The 19,631-nt window shown below is 31.8% G+C and overlaps 1 protein-coding gene across 4 annotated transcripts in view; it reads right to left on the bottom strand.

Moving 5' to 3' along the window:
• Positions 1-10,370: 10,370 nt before the first annotated feature.
• Positions 10,371-19,631, bottom strand: part of LOC142328951 (uncharacterized) — a 164,235-nt gene continuing 154,974 nt past the window's right edge. For all 4 annotated transcript variants that reach the window (XM_075373146.1, XM_075373147.1, XM_075373150.1 and 1 more), the window contains 2 exons: positions 14,732-15,008; positions 10,371-12,791 (listed from right to left, as the gene is read on the bottom strand). In XM_075373146.1, coding sequence (XP_075229261.1) covers positions 11,767-12,791; positions 14,732-15,008 — 1,302 coding nt within the window. In that variant the 3' untranslated portion in view covers positions 10,371-11,766. The remainder of the gene's footprint in view (positions 12,792-14,731; positions 15,009-19,631) is intronic.

The raw sequence follows: 19,631 nt of genomic DNA, 5'->3' as shown, positions 1-19,631 counted from the left end.
GTAATCAGTGTAAATTAACGTGAGTAATAAAAGAATTTTCAGAGTACTTTTGATTGATATCCCTTACTTTATTTTTATTTTGAAGAAAAACTTCACCAGTGTCAAATTATGTAGATGGTTACCAAGAATTTTTTTTTACATAATTATTAAGTAAGTTATTAAGATTTATCCTTATCGGCAAATATATAATTATTTATTTTATTTGTGTTTTTCACATTCATTTAATATTCTCAAATAAACATTTAAATGGTAGACATTTAAATTTGTGAACAAAATAAAAGGTTATATTTTTTTACATTACCATAATTTAAGCAGATGTATAATAAATACAAAAATAAATGTGTCCTGCATATATATTGTTGGCACTTTAATACTTGCTATCACAACATAAAAACAACCATTTAGAATTTTATGTTTATTATACACCTTTGTACAACTTGTGTGGTCGACAAATAGTAATCGTTTTTATTTTATTGTTCAGATGTAAGATAAAAAAGAATATTAAACTAATATTAGTCGATAAACAAAAGATCTATTTAGATTTAACTAAAAAATTTAAACAAAAATTATGTTAAAGATATTTTTATTCAAATTAAGTGTTTTTTGCCTAAAAATCAATGTTATATACTAGTGTATTTTTTTATTGTTTTGGAATTTTTTCCATTTTTTATACACTTTATTTGTACCATTTTTGTAACAGTAACAATGAAATTTACTATTTTTGTGAATTTCTCAGTAAAAAATGAAGCTTTCGCTTGATTTTTGGTGTGTATAACTTATATAAAAAAAAATTTACTAAATTTTTTGAAATTCCGAGTTTAAAGGGTTAAATGGTATCCACCATTGGGTTGGTCTAGTGGTGAACGCGTCTTCCCAAATCAGCTGATTTGGAAGTCGAGAGTTCCAGCGTTCAAATCCTACTAAAACCAGCTATTTTTACACGGACTTGAATACTAGATCGTGGATACCGGTGTTCTTTGGTGGTTGGGTTTCAGTTAACCACACATCTCAGGTATGGTCGAACTGAGAATGTACAAGGACTACACTTCATTCACACTCATAAATATAATCCTCATTCATCCTCTGAAGTATTATCTAAACGGTAGTTACCGGAGACTAAACAGGAAAAAAAAAGGGTTAAATGGATTTGTTATTTTTTTAAAAATCTGGTTAGTTTCTGATTTTTTTGATAAGAAATAAAGATAATCAACTTAATTTTTTTGGTGTGTGTAATCTTCACGTGTGAATATCTAAAAATCAATTTATAGATTTTTTGAAATTCCGAGTTTAACTAGTTAATAATGAGTACAAATATTTTACTGTTTTTTAAAATTATTTTACTATTTTTTAGGAATTGATCAAAATAAAAGATTTGTTTATACAGTCACTGCTCGAAGTTGTTCATTTTGTCATTTTTCTAGATAGCAAGAAATTTTATCTCTTCTATCCCTACTGTTATTTCTATAACGTTCAAGAGAAAATGTTCTTCTCTTTTTCAGAAATTTATTTGATTAATTTCTGAAACGACGAGATATCAAATCAAGATTATTATACACTTTATAAGCAATTTTAAGGTATTTATATATAGGTTTACTATTTAAATTGAAACTGCAGTGAAATAGTTTCAAATTACGTAGCGTACTGTGTGGAACTTTAATTCCGATGTTAGAATCTAAATTTGTATAATCTACAAATGTATCACTCTTTTTAAATTTAATCATAATCTGATGTGAACACCACATGACTTCCTTGTACGGCTATTAAAAATTACAATTTTTTTAGAAATGAAAAGTACATAAAATTTTATTTCATTAATAACTTCTGATTTTTTTCATATTTTTTTTTTTTATTGTTATTTATCGTAAATTTTTTTTTCTATCACAGGTTAATAATTATTAACAAATCAATAAATACAGGGTTATCATAAAAGAATGGTGCGGTTTTGAACATGGTTTAAATTAAAATAGAATTACTTACAGTTTATGTTTTTTATTTTTCAAATTTGTCGTCTCAAACATTTTTTTTACATAATTAATATATTTCAATATGTGCGCCCTTAGTCGCTCGACAAATGTCCAAACGATACTCAACCTCTCTCCAAACATTGGTTAACATTTCTTCGATAATGGTTGTCATTGCTTCATTAAGCCTGTTTTTTAAGTGGTTTAGGTCGCGAATTTTTTGTGTATAAACAAACAACGCTTTTGATGTACTCCCACAAGAAAAAGTCGCAAGGTGTCAGGTCTGGACTCCTTGGAGGCGAAAGTATGGATCCTTGCCGGCTTATCCATCGATCTCCAAATTTTTCGTTCAAAGCGTCCGTGACCGATGCATTGAAGTGCGGGGGAGCACCATCTTGTTGGAAATGAAGTTGATGAATGTTTTCGAGTTCATACAGCTGAGGAATGTAATAATTGGTTAACATGTCAAGATACACAACTCCATAATTGTTTTTTCAGCAAAGAAGAATGGCCCTATTACACGATTTTTCATCACGCCACACCAAACATTAACTTTAGGCGAATCGCGTTGTTTCTCAATAATTGCGTGTGGGTTTTCAGAGACCCATATTCGTGAATTGTGTCTGTTAACACATCCATTCACATGGAATGTAGCTTCGTCTGTAAAAATTATATCATCTAAAAATGATTCGTTTTCACTTATTCTGTCCAACATTTCAACAGCGAAATTGTAACGTTTTACACCATCATCGGGTTTCAATTCCCGCAGGATATGGGTTTTATAAACATGTAATTTCAGTTTTTTATGTAAAACTTTGTGAACTGTTGATTTTAGAATAGCTTATCCGACGCTTCGACGGGAGATGGACTTCCCAGGACTTCTAATTACCGATTGTCTAATTAGTTCAACCGTTTCGTCTGGTACACTTGGTCTGCCGGTTGATTTCTGTTTCTTAACCGATCCAGTTACTTCGAATTGTTTGAACCAACGTGTTATGTTATTTTTGTGTGGTAGATCTTTTCCGAATTCACGTTGAAACGCACGTTCAACTAAAATTACGGATTTTAATTCAGGTATCAATAAAACATACTTTGCTTTGTCTTTATCAGAGAACATAGTAACTCACTAAACTCACCGCAACAACAATACAAGAAATGACGTGGTTACAACTGCTGATAAACAAACTTTTGGGTTGGAGGCTTTCAGGGATACCAATAAAACACCTAGAAATTTCCCTACAATCTTCCTATGAATTACTGAAACCGCACCATTTTATGATAACTCTGTATGTATAAATTAAAAAAAAAAGTTAAAAAAGGAGATAAGTCTGATTGAAACCGATGTGCCTTCCCCTTCTAAGATCCATGTATTTCATTAATTAAAATCTCATTTGGCTATAACTCTGGAACGAATGAAAATAAATACCACTTATGATTTATCGTTGAAAAGCTCTCAATGAAGGGCTTATTACTGCAGTTAAAAAATCCAATTTTTTTTGGATTTTGGACTTTTTTGAACGCTTTTGGTTCAGATTACATTCAAAAGGGGTGGTTTGCAACTAGGTGTTACAACAGTCTTAAATACAAAATTTCAACATCCTACGGCTATTCGTTTTTGAGTTAAGCGAGATACATACGTACGTACAGACGTCATGCCGAAACTAGTCAAAATGGATTCAGGGATGGTAAAAATTGATATTTCCGTTGAAATCTGATAACCGAAATTTTTCGCGATCATAATTTTCAGGAAATTTATACTGAAGCTATCGAAGGAAATTATGTTGGACAGTTTAAATTACTATATTGTAATAATATCTGGGCTTCTTTCTGACAAAAATCTTGAATAACAAGGAGCTCATTTCAATTCTAGTAAAGTGCCAGTAAACCCATTTTACAGTTATGGCTCATGTTTCTTACATTATCTACGCGTTGAAGCTTAGAATAGATGCAAATACAAGCTTAGAATCAAATCTAATACCAAGATCCTTAATTTTTTTTTAATATATTAGTTTACGGGATAATAGTAATAATAATCTGGAAGATAATAGTAATAATAATAATAATCTGTTTAATCTGGAAGATTAATTCTTAAACTTAAATTAGTTATCGTAATTTAATGAATAACAACGAATAAGCTTTTTATATTAAGGTGTCGATAATTTATTGAAAAGTTATGAATATTTTATTAAATATTATAATAATCATATGGCGACACCTATAATTGGATGTAACAAATTGAAAATTTCAACTACACAAATAATATGTTAGCTTTAGGCTATATTATTTATATTTTACATTTAAAACAAATTTACATAACCTAAAATAAAAAGAGAAGGTTTTTAAGCGATTTATGATTTGCAAACAAACACAAATATATACTTACAATACTTGCGCACGCGCACTCAAACACGTACAATAAGTTTTCAGTACATTTATTAGCTGGTTGGTTACCGTTGTCATATCGTAGTCTTAACGTTTTAAGAACTTCTCTTTTGTACGGTTGGTGTCCTCCAAACGTGACTGTATTTTACTGATTCTTTTTCGTTTTATCTTTGTCTAACACTTTATTACTACTGCCAGATTTATTTTTAGTTCTCTCTTTTACGTGTTTTATTTGCCGTTAAATGAGTTTCTGGAAAGCAGTTTCAAAAATATCCTTAATAATAATGTTACGTAATTCTAAGTACAATAATCTTTTAAAACAAGCCAACCTGTTATGAATATATGTAGCTTATACAGAAATAACTATTGCCTATGTGGAAATATAAAGATGTAACTATTTACGTAAGTGTTAAAAAAATTCTATGTAGTATTTTTTTTAAATTTTTTATTACTGAATTTAGAAAAAAGATATGATAAAATTTCTATTCGCTAGTAGATAGAGAATAAATAAAATTTTCCTAGTAAAACTCCTGAGTTTGTCGATAAAGTTGAAACCTCAATAAATCTGAGAGATTTTGGAGTTAATTTTTTTTGTTAGGTATGAGAATATCATTCAGGACAAAGGTATTTTCGGCCACGAAAAAATTTGGTCTTCGGTCATTTTGGAGGATGCAATGGGGTGCTCTTATAATATATTATAAGGTGGATCCGAAACCGTTCGTCTGATTTTCATGATTCAAACGGGGAATGTGTTAGTAGGTTGAAGGTTAGTTGTACACATCTGGGTACACTCTTGATCAAGTAGATCATGGCTATTCAGGAACTCGCATCGCACGAGAAACAACCGATCGATTTCAAATTTGCAGGATACATTCGTGTATCTAGGATACACTGAGATCCTAGCTCTCTTGAGGGTGAAATTGTCTATTAAAGACATTCATTAAAGAAAAAAAAAAGATTAATCCATTCGCTTTATTATTATATTTTTGTCACCATGGCAATAGAAATGTTATAAATGTTTCATCAAATATGTGTGTACTTTAGTTTTCATATTTATTATAATATGTCCTTTATAATTTAGTTTTTTTTTCAGATTTCTATAAAACCTGGTACTTTAATTGTTATTTTATTTATCAGTATTATTCTTGCCACCAAGAGGGTAAAAACACTGCCGTGAGGGTGCACACTGCGGATCTCTCTGGCTAGACAAGAATGCTATTGAAGCGAAATCTGTGGCCCTGGGGTAGGGCCGGAGAGTTCCTTGGAACTCCGGAATTCGTCTGGACCGACCTAGGCGTTGGGCATCTAGAAGGTGACGCTCCCTGGCTAGACGGTGGGACGAGTGAAGCGAGCTCGGACTGGCTATTTAAAATATAAAGATTATAATACTAGAAGTAAACTAACAAATACGGAAACATTGGTTCTTTGAAACAAAAAAACAAAATTATTATAAGAAATGACACTATAGATAGAAAGTAAGAATAAACCACTTACATGTGTTTCTCGTATAAAGGATGGATGATAAAAGTAGAAGTAAAGATAATGAAAGGAGATTTCTGGTTTGAAAAAAAGAGTATATACATACATATATATATATATATATATATATATATATATATAGAGAGAGAGAGAGAGAGAGAAGAACGACATTTTGGAAAAAAACAAAAATGGGATCCTGCTTTTGTGTAGTTGTCATATATTTTTGGACACGACCTAGCTGGGATGTGCGATGGAGGAAGAATTTCCCTGTTGTTATGAGTCGGCTTCTTCGTTTTTGGCGGAAAAAGTACGAAATTTTTACAATTTGCTTAACACTAATCGTTTTATAGTTATGTTTTCCTCCCCCCAATGGGTTGAAAATATTTCCATCTCCATTTTATTAGACATCCATTATCTCTAAGAATGCTTCTAGACTTTTACATTTGGAATAATTCAGCCTGTGCTTTGTATTATATTATGACTCCTCTGTGGATTAATCTCTTTAAAAGAGGAAAATCTCTATTGCAAGTAGATGCAGCAAATAGGGTGGAAACTAGTTTTTTGGAATGAAATAAGTCGGAATAAAAATAAATTACGTTATAGCTATTATAAACTATGAATCAATCCTTTACACTTCTTTTGCGCGTGTTTTTTTACCTCCTGAATTAACCCTTTACATTGTAAAATTATATAAATATTTTTTTTAAAACGTCTCCCTAATATCATAGGGATTTTATTGTCGTTTAAAAATTAATCCTATCTAATTTAAACACACAAATACATACCCGTATATGAGAATACCCTTAACAGATTATCTTATTCGCGTAAAAATAATAAAATTTCATGTGTATACTTGTTTTCTAACTTCTTTTTTTCTTTGTAAATATTTATTAAAAATAATAAACTTTATAAAATATTTTATGTAGAGACTAAACGCTTTGAAAGGCACACTTTAAAGTACTAAAATGAAAAATGGAAAAGCAATATCATAATATAATGGAACAATATATCTGTGTGTGTGTGTAAATTATGTAAATAATTTCTTTAGAGAGTGGGTTTTAAAAGACAGACTGGAATATAGAAAAGTGAAATAAAGAGAGTGAATAATTTTATCAAGTTTTTGAAAGTAAATGGAAGACTGAAATGGGGCGGTGAAGAAAATGTCCTTTCATGTAATGCGATAGAATCGTCGCCTCAAAAACTTCTTCACGTATGATAAAATGCATTCAAAGAAAGATCTCAAGCGAAATGATTCTTAAATCAAAATAAGAAATGGGTTTAACGTATTGCATTTGGTTTGTGGATTGCTGCAAACTGGTGAAAAATTCCACTTCACTTAACAGAGACGAGTCGTTCACCACAAATTTTACTTTCGTAATGTTTTATTATTATTATTACGAGTATTATTTTATGTATGGTTTAAAAAGTAAAAAGTTATTAACGAGAAGATAAAAACTTTATTGATAAGGAAAACTTAGCTTAAAATTCATTTTTTTCATAAATATTCAAAAGGTGTATCTGCGTCTACACTTTGTACTTTCTTTATAAATGTTTAATAAAAAACAATCTCAGTTTCTATTTAAAATCTTTTGAGTGGTCGAAGGAATTTCAGATTTAAATGTATTTTAAAGGAAGTCTAGAAAATATTGATCTTTATTAAAAAACGTTTTAATAATGATTAATAAAAAAAGGTTTTCCTGTTTTATTTCATACTTTGCTGTTTTTGTAAAACAAGGATTATTAATAAAAGATAAAGCAGCAAGTTTTAAAAGTAAAATGTATGAATATGTCTTTCAAGTCACTGAATGTTGAGAATGGGTTTTATTCGATTTTTCTATGAGCGAATTGTTATTAATTAAGCATGTCCAAATAAGGAAAATACATTAATTATTCTATTTATAGGGTAATTGGTTGATTATAATTAGGTTTCTTAAAAAAAGTTAAAGATTTGATGACATTGTTTTTTGACGTGACAACGTCTTATAAATCGATGAACGCCGGCAGCACGCACGAAAAATTGTCCCGTTCCGCCTTAGCCGAGCCGAGCCGAACCGTCGTGCAATGGAATATACTATTATGTCAAGGAGGTTTTGGCGGGCTTTTCAAAAACAGCAATTTCATGGATTTGATTTATGATTTCAATTTCATCGTTTTAAATTGACACTTTATCAACATTGATTTGATTAAAGTTTATTTCTATAACAAATTGTTCATAATTATTTTTGAACAAATCATTCTATTTAAACTTCCAAAAATTATTAATATTAATTATTATTATTAAATGAAAAATGGAATATTAACGTGTTTCATTAGCTAATTAAACAGTCACTTCGAGAATTTGTTTGTTTAAACAAGTAATTTTTTAAAACATCCAAATCATGGATGAATTTAATTAATTGGTATTTTCATCTAGCCCAACGCCAGTTTCTCAAAAAACATGTGTTTACTTCATAAGGATAACAATTTTTTTTTTGCGACATTACATTCAAAGGTCGACGAATATCGCGGGCGCTTCGCCCCCGCGACATTGTCGGTCTTTGCAAGACGTTGTCACGCTCAAATCTCATGCGAAACGTAGTTCCGCACCAACCAATTTTTTTTTGGTAGTAATAATTCTGAGGAGTATGGAAGTATTAGTAGTACTGAAATTTAAAAATATATTGCTGCAAAAAAAAAATGTAATGAAATGTAATAAAAAAAAGGGCAATGAGAATTAAGATATTTGGACATAATATACCAGATCTTACAAGATTTTGATATTTATAGTAAACAACTATGAAAAGGATGATTGAAGTCAAGTAGAGATAAAAAATAAAGTGGGTTATGCAAGATGTTTTATCAAAAAATAAACTTACTTCGGGAGTATGACATCCTGTTTTTCAGAATTCAATGGTAAATTTCATTACTGTGTTTCCATAAAAACAACATAAATTTAAAATTACCTACGGTGACACGAACGCCGTGTATAATAGGAGTCTAAAATATACATGTTAAGTATATTGGTGATAGAGGTTGAGGCTGGGCAAATGGTGTAGTGGTTATCTGCTGGTATCTACATCATTTAGTTTTTGTGGGGAATCGGTTCCCAGTAAGGGTCTTTAACACAACCCAAGGGAGATTCAGGTGAACTTCCTCACTCTGCTCGACATCTGCCACTGTTTGCTACCAGTTCTGTTATTGATAGCATTTGTGTGACTAAGGGACATCTTTTCCCCCTTTTACATTAGGTTCTCTTGTGGCCAGGCTTACTACAATTGAAGCAAGGCCGAGCGGTCTGGGCCCTTACACTTAGAGGCAAGATGGTTCGAATTCCAGCTTTAGGCTTCCTCTTCTCGTGTGGCGATACGGCAGCTGACCCTACTGATACGGATTCTAGTCATGCCGTCGCTTACTAGCAGCACCTACGGACAGTGCCACAGTCACCTTCGCGAATTTTCCGGCTGCCTCGGCGTTAAGGTTTTTTACATGGATGAAGGACTTCCTCCCTCGGAAGGTCACGTCCGCCCCAATCACGTTTTTCCTAATTGCTTCCTGTTCAGACTAATCGGCGTTGCCGGCGGCTTTCTTGCGGATTTGTACCTTTTCATCCTTTCCCTTAGAACAGATAGAATGTCCTTCACTTCTTAATCGGGAACATATTATTTAACCGATCTAAGGAGGTCGGCGAAGGACTTCCTCCATTCTTACTGGGCCTGTCGGTGCCCCAGCTCCTCAACGAAGACCTCGAATTTCAGCTGTAATCGTCTTGCTAAGTAATCAACGAGACGGTGAACCCAGAAACCAGGCTTGTCAGCCGGACACCGATACCTTTCCAAGAAACAGTTGCAAAAAGCATGCTTGAGGATAATAAAAACATCTGTAAAGAAAGACAAAGACTAAAATTTATTTTAAAAAGAAGTGAGGATGTTGGATGCAGTAATTAATTATATTGTGGTTTATGAGTTTTACAAAGAAAGTCCTTTCTGAATGGTTGTTCAACTCTAAAACCTTTTGCTTACTGTTTAACATTCTGCACATATTGAACATAGTATATTAATCAGACTGAAAAGATCGATACTTCAAGTATTCGGTATTAATGTTTACATTCAGTATTTTTCATTGGCACACTATCGTAACCATAAAGACAGTATATTTAGGTCCAGAATATTTCGTACCCAGAATATTTACTTATTTGTATCGGGCTAAAGTAAATATTATAATAAGCATATTTATACAAAAATTTATAATATTCTAAGTTGAAGGATTGTTTTTTGATTTTATAATATAAAAATAGATGAAATTCAAAATCACTATTTATTAGAAAAAAATATAAATTATTACAATTTATTATTTTTTATACTAATATTTTTTAATTTATAAACTAACTTTTTATATATAAATCTGTTATATATAAAAATAAAATAATGAATCTACCTCTTAATTACACAGTCATTTAGAAATGAAGAAAGAAAAATTGATTATATGAATATAAACTGCAGGCTGCACTAAAAATAATGAAAGTATTTTTAAAAAAATTTTTGTTACAGGAATGTTTTCAAAATGTTAATAAACTTAATTTAATCTAAATATAATGTTTTACTATTTCTAATATTTATTAGTATTTTTCAAAAATAATTTAAATATTGAAAATGTAATATACTTTTTTAATAATATTTATATATATTAAAAAAAATAATAATTCTAGGATTGTTATCATAACAGAAAAATTTTATAAAAATCTATATAATTTAAGATCAGTAATTTTTTCTCAATTACATTGCCTTGTATGCAATTGGCTGATTGTGATGTGGTAGTAATAATATATCAGTTTTATTTATAATAACGGTGTAATTTGGTGGTTGGGGTTCAATTAACCACACGTCTCAGGAATGATGGGCCTGAGTTTGACAAGATTTCACCTCATTATATCATACATAATATTATCATCCTGATCTCATTGGGCCGTAGGGGGGTTGCTTATTGTTCACTAGTTTTCTTCGATCTTCCGCGGTTAGGTTTCTAGCTTAGTTTCTGAGGGCGACGTGGTGGCTTCAGTTGTCAATTGTCTTCTTCGGAAGGCATAAAACTAAAATCTACTATCGGGGTGAATTTACCGATGTAGATGTCCCTCGGGGCATCTGCATCGGTGGCATCTCACGAGGCCGGACTGAACACTGTGGAATATGATCAGTTTGAGGGCGAGAAGATGTCCTCCGTTAAAGCCACTACTGGCAAGAAACGGAGGGGATGGTGTAGCGACCTGACACGATACGAGGTGGGATCTTCTCCCCTCGGGGGGGGGGGGGATCGAGATGTTTACTAGTTGAACAAATTGCAAAGTACATATTAGGGAAATGAAAAAAAAAATAGGTGTGATATCAATTATTACACTAAGGTTTGACAGAATTGGATGCAATAGCTGACTTATGATTACAACTATGATTTTAATGACCTGTTAAATGATAGATCGAATTTAATTTTTTTAAAAATAAGATATAAATTTCAGCAGTAGTTTCCTTTCAAATATTTTAATGCATACTCTGTTTTTGGCTTAATAATTTTGATTCTGTTATTAAATAGTATTTCTTGATATAACTATCTAGTGTCAGAATAATAATCGTATAGAAATTATCGTATTAGTACAACATAACTAAAAATTATGAAAATTAATAAAATAATAAAAAATGCTGAATTAGTTCTACTTCAATTGAAAAGATGTTAGCCTTAATTTTATTCCTTTAAAAAGAATAATAAATTTCTACAATATAAAAAGTATATTAATTTTATAATATTTTGGTCGGAAACTTCATAAAATGGACGAACATAGAAAACTTCTGTCGTCTTTAAATCTGTAATAACTATCATAATATTTAATAAATTCCTACATTTTATGTATAAAATAAATAGTATTGTCATTTTGTAATTTTTGTTGATTGATTTTTATAAAAGTACCACAAAGTTTTATTTAAACACATCCGTTTCCCCAACACCCACACCACGGTACTTTTCCGTTTTCTCTTCCCGTTGAACTCATTTTTCTTCTAAAACCCCCACTAGTTCTACTGCTTACATCACTATTACTACGTTCTCTTTCACTACATGTGGTCAAATCACCGGCCACGCCATCCGACTGATCCACTGAAGTCGTTCTCCGTATCGAACCGTTCCTTTTAAAATAAACCGACATTCTTCTTCTTCCCGGTTTTGTCGGTGAATCTTGACCGGAAGACGAAGAAGCATCACCGTTCGCTTTTCTTCCTTCTCCCGGACTATTAGTTTTCGATGTCTTACGCGAACGATGGCGTTGCAGTTTCGACGGAGAAGGTGACGGAGGTTTTGGTGTTTCTGGATCGCTTTGACTTAATTGTCTTCGGGACGGTACCGGAGATGATTGCGGCTGTAAAGTTGGAGGTGTACTTTGGCTGCGTCCGGGTGGAGTAGCGACCGATGTTTGCGGTTGCGTCGCAGTATTCGGGAGTTGTGGTGTCGGTGGATTTACCGCACTGAGTCTTTTAGTAGGATCCGTACAGGGTGTTGGAAATAGGAATACGTTACTGGCACTACTGGAAGAAGAAAAAAATTGCGGTTTTGGTGGAGGATCGTTAGGAGGCGGACGAGTCGTTAAATCTGGAACACTTTGTGTACAAGAAAAACCGATCGACGGGGGAGCCGATTCAGAAATTAATGGAGCAAGATTAGGGACGGATTGTGTAACAGAGGTCGTAGTTGTGGTTACAGGTAAAGGAGGTATCGGTGGGGGAGGTTGAGCCACACCGTCTTCAGGTACAGGACGCAAACGAACGTGTATATGTGAACGAAAAGATTTTCTTCTGGCTAACGATAATGCAGACACTTCTTCCGGTCTCATAACTCTCAAACAAACCTTACAGCCGCCTAACCATATTGCACGAGGTATTGCCAACCTAGGCCTCAATCTAGTCAACCGTTCTCCTGTGTCAACTCCTCGATATAACCGTCGTTCTACACCACCTGTGAAAAAAAGAAATCGAAATGAAGAGTAAATAAATAAATTAATGATGAATTTTAATAAATATGTATCATAGTTTTGTTTTTATACAGTTCCTTCTTTGACGTTTGTTTGAGTTAAGCGCGTTCTTTAGAACCGTTGTCCAAAAGGAGGGGAACAAAAAGGAGGGTGTTAGGATGAGATGGAGGGGTGGAGAACCCTGTGGAACTGCGGTGTAAGAGGATTTAGACATTGAACTTGGTCCCGAAAGCGGACTAGAGCAGAGAGAGATGGAATATATTTTCATTAGAGGGTTATTACATTTGTGAATCTGTTTCTTGATTTTTAAGTATCAGGTCTTGAGTAAATTAAATTTAGGACAAAATTGTCGTTGTTGCGATCAACACTTTAGAATGAGGATAATATTTTTGGTGTTTAAAGACTCAATCAAGTAATGATCTGAGTGCGTAGTCTAATTGAAGTTAAGATATGGGAATAGTTTTTGTGTGAAACCTTTTGTGTTACAGGAGGTACGGGATTGCTCTTCTGCGAATCGTTAATTTGATAACGGTTGAGGGTTGCAAGTTATGGTAGGTGGTCGTGGTTGGAAGAAGCAATACAAAGGCGATAGTAAGTTGTGTAAATACACTGATGGATTTGTCTACCGAGGCATTTGCATCGGCAGATGCAAACAGAGGCTGAACGTTTAGAGGGTTTAAAGATGACCTCCGGTAAAGCCCGTCAGAGCTAGAAATAGAGGGATGTAGCGATGGGGTTGCCACAAGGTGGATATCTTTTCACATGGGGGTCAGTCAGGATTTTAATTTTAACAAGTAATGATCATTTTTAGTAATTAATTTTTGGAATTTTTGAAATTAATTTTGGAATAGGTACTGTGAATTGTTTTTAAATGTCTTGATTTTAGAAGTTTTCTTTTAAATTTACATTTTTTCGAAACTTTAAATGATGATCAGAAAATAAAATGTTGATACGCAAATGCTGGATGAATTTAGAAATTTATTTTGAAAACTTACGTTGAAGATTCTATTTTTAGAAAACATGTAAATATTCAAACTTATTAACGAGTTTCGGTCTGATTAGCTCCAAATACTTTCAATAGTAGGTCATCGTTAATATTTTATTTTTAAATTTATCACAAGAAGTCAAAAATAGTATGAAAATTTTTGTATGAGACGTCATACAAAGAAGAAGTTTAATATATAAATTCTTCGTTTATGAATGTATATTTAATTTTTTTTAAATTTACTTTATTTTTTTATTAACTTAGGAAAAATGGAGATCTCTGACGATAATCTGGTATCAAAAGTATTTTGGATCTTTTATTTAATTTTTTTTTTATGAATTTAATTTTATTAATATAAATTGATTGGCGTTTTATTTTACAGAATGATATTAGAAAGGCTTCAATTGGTAATTAATCTACTTTTATTTACTTACGTTATTATGAGTGAACGGATAAATATGGTTTTAAAGAATGAATATTTATTAAAAAGAAAAATTCGTAATGATTGTTTTCAATTTATGTAAAATAATGATTTAAAAAAAAGTAAATTGCTTAAATAAATTTTAATTAAAGTTTTTAAACTTAAAATATGAAGTATTATTCTATAATACTACAGAATGTCCCATAAGTTTCCATACACAGGAAAAAAAGACTTTTTTTTTTATAAATGTGACAGTTTATCTAGAAAAGGTACAAAACATGAATCATCTCAAGGAACTTATCAGCAACGCCATTATTACTTCAACACTTTCCTGATACCCCATGGACGTCATAAAAAAAGTTCTATTTTTCTACATATGGAAACTTATAGTGTTACGTGTTCTTCAATAGTGGAGAACACGCATCGAAATGTGTTTTCAAAACAATGGTTCTATATATATATATATATATATATATATATGGAAATTTATGTAACACTCTGTATATAAGTTTACTTACCAATAACAGTGCCGAAATGAGCAAGCGTATTAGCTACTGACTCATCAGAAACATCATGTGGTACTCCTGAAAGTGCTATAAACATAGCACCGGCCGATGCATCTTCAAGTTGTAAAGGAATATCTCGTAATTTAAGAGGAGTTCTTATCATTTCTTTAACATCATTATCAGATGTAAGACTGAGATAACATGCTCCTCCTACAAGTCTTACTCCTTTTAAAGAAGTCAATAAGTCTGATGATAATTGTTCAGACATTGAATCTATTACTTCTTGTACCTGTAATAAATATTAAATTTAGACTTAATTATCAGATATTATCTATAAAATTAAATTTAAGTGACTTTCATAATAAAAAAAAATCCCAATAAAATAATGAATAATTTTTGGTCTAATTTTTAATTAAAATTTTGATTCATTATTACAGTTAATTATTACATTTTATTTGAATTTTTTAATTCAGTTATAATATGAAATTGAACTCGATTTTATTTTTTATTTATTTTTTTTATAAACAACAGTTTATATAAAAAATCTGATGTGGAGAACACATGACCTTCCTTGTATGCCTATTAAATTACATATACACACATTTTTTTTTTTAAATCAAAAGTACATTAAATATTATTCCATTAAGAACTTATCTTTTTTTATTATTTTATTGTTATTATTGAATTATTATTTATCGTAAATTTTTTTTTACAATCAGAGGTTAATAATTATTAATAAATCAATATATTTAAATTTAAAAAAAAGAAGGAGATGAAGTCTGATTCGAACCAATGTGCCTTCCCCTTGTAAGAATCAAATATTTCATTATTTTTATTATTAATCATGGCCCATTGGTATAGATATAAAATAATTATATAATAACTTCCATTAACCAACTATTTTTATTATTATTTCCGAGCGCTTTCGGATATTAATCCAGCAGGAAAATTTATGTGTTATGGAGTATAATTATGTTAGATAACAACTGGGAGTTTCATACTGACATGACGGACAACGTCGACATTATTTTAACATTTTCACAATCAACTGTTGTAAAATTCAAAATTCATCTAATATATTTGTGAAGGAAATAATTATAATTCATAACACATAAATGTTTCTGATGATGAGTTAATGTCAGAAAGCGCTCGAGTATAATAATAAAAATAGATGGTAAGTGGAAATTATTATATAATTAATTAATTAAATTATTTAAAATTTTATTTGGCTGTAACTCTGGAACCAATGAAAATAAGTACCACTTAATATATCGTTGAAATTCTCTGAAAGAGAGCTTATTATTGCAGTTAAGAAAAAGGGCTTTTTTGGACACACTTTTGGTTCATTCGGTTGCAATAAAAAGGGAAGGTGTACAACTAGATGTTACAACAATCCTAAATCCAAAATTTCAACATTCTACGGTTAATCATTTTTGAGTTATGCGAAATACATAAGTACATGCATACATGGTCTAGTCGATTGCAATCAAAAGAAGAGGTACACAACTAGATATTACAACAGTACTAAATTAAAAATTTCAACATCCTACGGCTAATCGGTTTTTAGTTATGCGAGATATATACGTACGTACAGACGTCACGCCTAAACTAGTCAAAATGGATTCAGGGATGGTCAAAATGGATATTTCCGTTGAAACATGTAAACCGAAATTTTTCGCGATCACAATACTTCCTTTACTTCGTACAAGGGAGTAAAAACAGTTTTGTGCTGAAATAAAGGGTGAAATTAGTCAAATTAAAAAAAAAAAAATTAGAGAAGTTGAGGTAAAACTAATACACATTTAAATAACGTCGTTTCTTTGATTTTCATTTCCTTAAACAGGATTCTCAAATTTTGCGTTTCATATGAAAACCTTTTTTTCACACCGGCAACTTTTATTATTGTTGATAGATCTACCAGTATTTTAAATAAAAATATAATTTATGACATTTAGAAAAATCTAACTTAAAAATTGCTTCAACGAGTAAAAACCAGCTGGCAAAGAGCTTTGAATAACTTTCCTCGCGAAAGTACATACTATTCTGGTAACAGAGGGCTTCACCCTCGCAGAATACTAGTTAGGAGGGATTATTTTCCAGTGTTAGGGGGGCTATTTTCCAGACTTTATTTGGTAAATTCCTCAACCTTTTAATTTAGAATTTGATAGATCACAACCTGAACTAAAAGTATATAAACTTCCTAAAAGATATTGAATTATGTAAAAAAGCTATTCTACTTATTGAATAAAAGTTTGAGAAATGGGACCTAAGGTGATCAGATCGTATCTCCCCATAAACTTGACCAATGGTAACAAAATTTAAATCGCATTAATCACCCATATTCAAATGTAATCGTAACGGTTTAAAAAAAAAAAACTTGGTTAATCTTGTTGGAAGGTACCATGCAAAACAATAACCTGATGAGAAAAAATTAAGCATCTACTCCACTCCTGAATGAAATTGTCCAAATACGTAATAGAAGTATCATATTGATTCTGTATATGTACAATCTGAATCTGAATATGTACAGGAATCATTCAATTGTAAAAAATTCTAACTTGAGTCCAAAAACGACAAAAAAGAAAATAGTGTTTTTTTCCCCATCTGTTTATGATGGTTTTGAATAACTCAAACACTGCCAGAAAGTATTTTAACTACTTAAGGGGAATGAAAGAATTTACCTATCTTTTGGGTAAAATTTTAGATTAAGGACCCGTGAGGTCTGTATCTCCTTGTCTCCTTTACCGGTTGTGACAGATTAAATGGTATTAATATTATGTATACAGAGATCATCTTGCCAAATTTCATTCAAATTGTTCCATCAGATTTAGAAATATTAAGCAAAAAATAAGCCACCATACGTACATCCTTTCAGAATTTCTCAACGCTAAAATTATCTTTTTTTGGTTAGAGAAGGTAATGCATGAAACGTCAAGATGTGCACCCATTAGCGTAGTTTTCTTATATACTATACTCTCTCTCTTTTCCTGTTTAGCGTCCGGTAACTACCGTTAAGATAATTCTTCAGAGGATGAATGAGGATGATATGTATGAGTGTGAATGAAGTGTAGTCTGATACAGTCTCAAGTCGACCATTCTTAAGATGTGTGGTTAACTGAAAGCCAACCACCAAAGAACACCGGTATCCACGATCTAGTATTCAAATCCTTGTAAAAATATCTGGCCTTACTAGGACTTAAAAGCTGGAACTCTCGACTTCCAAATCAGCTGATTGGGGAAGACGCGTTCACCACTAGACCAACCCGGTGGGTTTACTTATATACTATACTGTTTCTTGTAAAGTATGCTGTGTAACTATTCAACTATTCAGTATAAATATATAACAGTGAAAGTAAAAATATTTTTTTAAAGTTACTCTTTTAAATTAAACTCCTGAAATAGCTCATAATTATCGTGTAGTAATTTTTTTTAAATTCTTTGTCGGAGAGTAAAAATCGGTTCTATTACCTAAAATTATAGGAGTATTTTATTTCATTGTAAAAACATCTTCAAATTAATCATGAAAGTTATTTATTTACTTACATGACACTTGTTTGTGTACTAAAGGCTACTGATGGGTTAACGACTTAAAACGCCGTTATTTTAAATTTATTTTATGGTGAAAAAATGAATGTGATTTATATGAATATACGTTTATAGTAAATAAAAATACATATACGGTTATAAATATTCATATAGTAAGTAATAAATTCACAAGTAAAATAAAAATGCGTTAAACTAAAAATAATCAACATAGTTAGTTTACAAGTTATTTAAATGATGTTGAATAACTTATTGTCTATATTATTTATATCTTTATTTAAAAGTAATATCAATTTAATTAATACAACTATAATACAAAAACATGAAATTGTTTTTAAAAGGTTTTATAAATTTATGAGAGTCGTATCCACATCTACGCACACATCCGGCGTAGTACAGTTTTGAGCTGTCCGAGCTGGTCGCGGTTGTGCTTCTCGCTTTCGCTGCTTGCAGCGGGTGCAGGAGACATATCTGTAGTCTGTTTTTGCCGGCGTTGGGGTGAGTACGGACGGGGAATGTTTATCTCATTTCCCGATAGTGGAAACCGGGTTGGAGGTGAGCTGATGTGAACTCACTCCGCCAAAGTCTCTGTCGTTCATCGTGAGAATCAATTCGGATCTTGGCAGGGATTGTCCCATGGGTAAGGGTATCGGATCAAAGGGCTTGCTACATGCAAGCCCTTTGATCTTTGTATGGTGGGGCCGGCAGTACCTGACTCCACGGCTCGGGTTAAATCTGTGGGAAGCTGACTGGGAGAACCCAGGCAGGATCAGTGATTCGGTGTATGCCCTACCGTCTATCCATCCTTATCTTGTAACATTTTGATAATCGTTACTTCATTTATGGAAACTTTAACTTCCACGATTTCTATCGCAGAGGGTCCAAATAAAAACCCTCGCCCAGGAGAGCATTTGTATTTGCAAGCGAAGCGAAGGAAGAGCGTTAAAGAAGGATCGAACTAAGTTTGACCAAAGGCTGAAGAAGCGTTGCCAAAATATTTGGTGATAAAGAGGGAAGAAGGAAATTTTACTAAGATTAGTCCTTTTGTGATTACTGGAGATATCATAACAGCTGCAGGAGGTCTTGTTAAGGAAACTGCTATGGGACTGTTTACTAAAACTGTCAACGATCTAAAAAGTTACTCAAAGCTAAGAAGATATTGATATATTAGATAGATACTGATATTGTACTGCATTATCATGCGGTATAACATCAATATGGAGGTATGTTAAATACCTCCAAGGGAGTAATTGTGTGCAGGGATTTGCTGAACGGCACTGAAGACAAAGTTGGAGATTTCTTCAAACAAAAGATTGTTACACAGCCGAGGAGTAAGTCTTCGGCCATAAAAAAGGGGAAGTCTGCACAT

Source organism: Lycorma delicatula, chromosome 8, assembly GCF_047948215.1.
Source record: "Lycorma delicatula isolate Av1 chromosome 8, ASM4794821v1, whole genome shotgun sequence".
In the NCBI taxonomy this organism is placed as follows: Eukaryota; Metazoa; Arthropoda; class Insecta; order Hemiptera; family Fulgoridae; genus Lycorma; species Lycorma delicatula.
The sequence above is the reverse complement of the archived record's forward strand: the minus strand, read 5'-3'. Positions and strand labels throughout refer to the sequence as shown.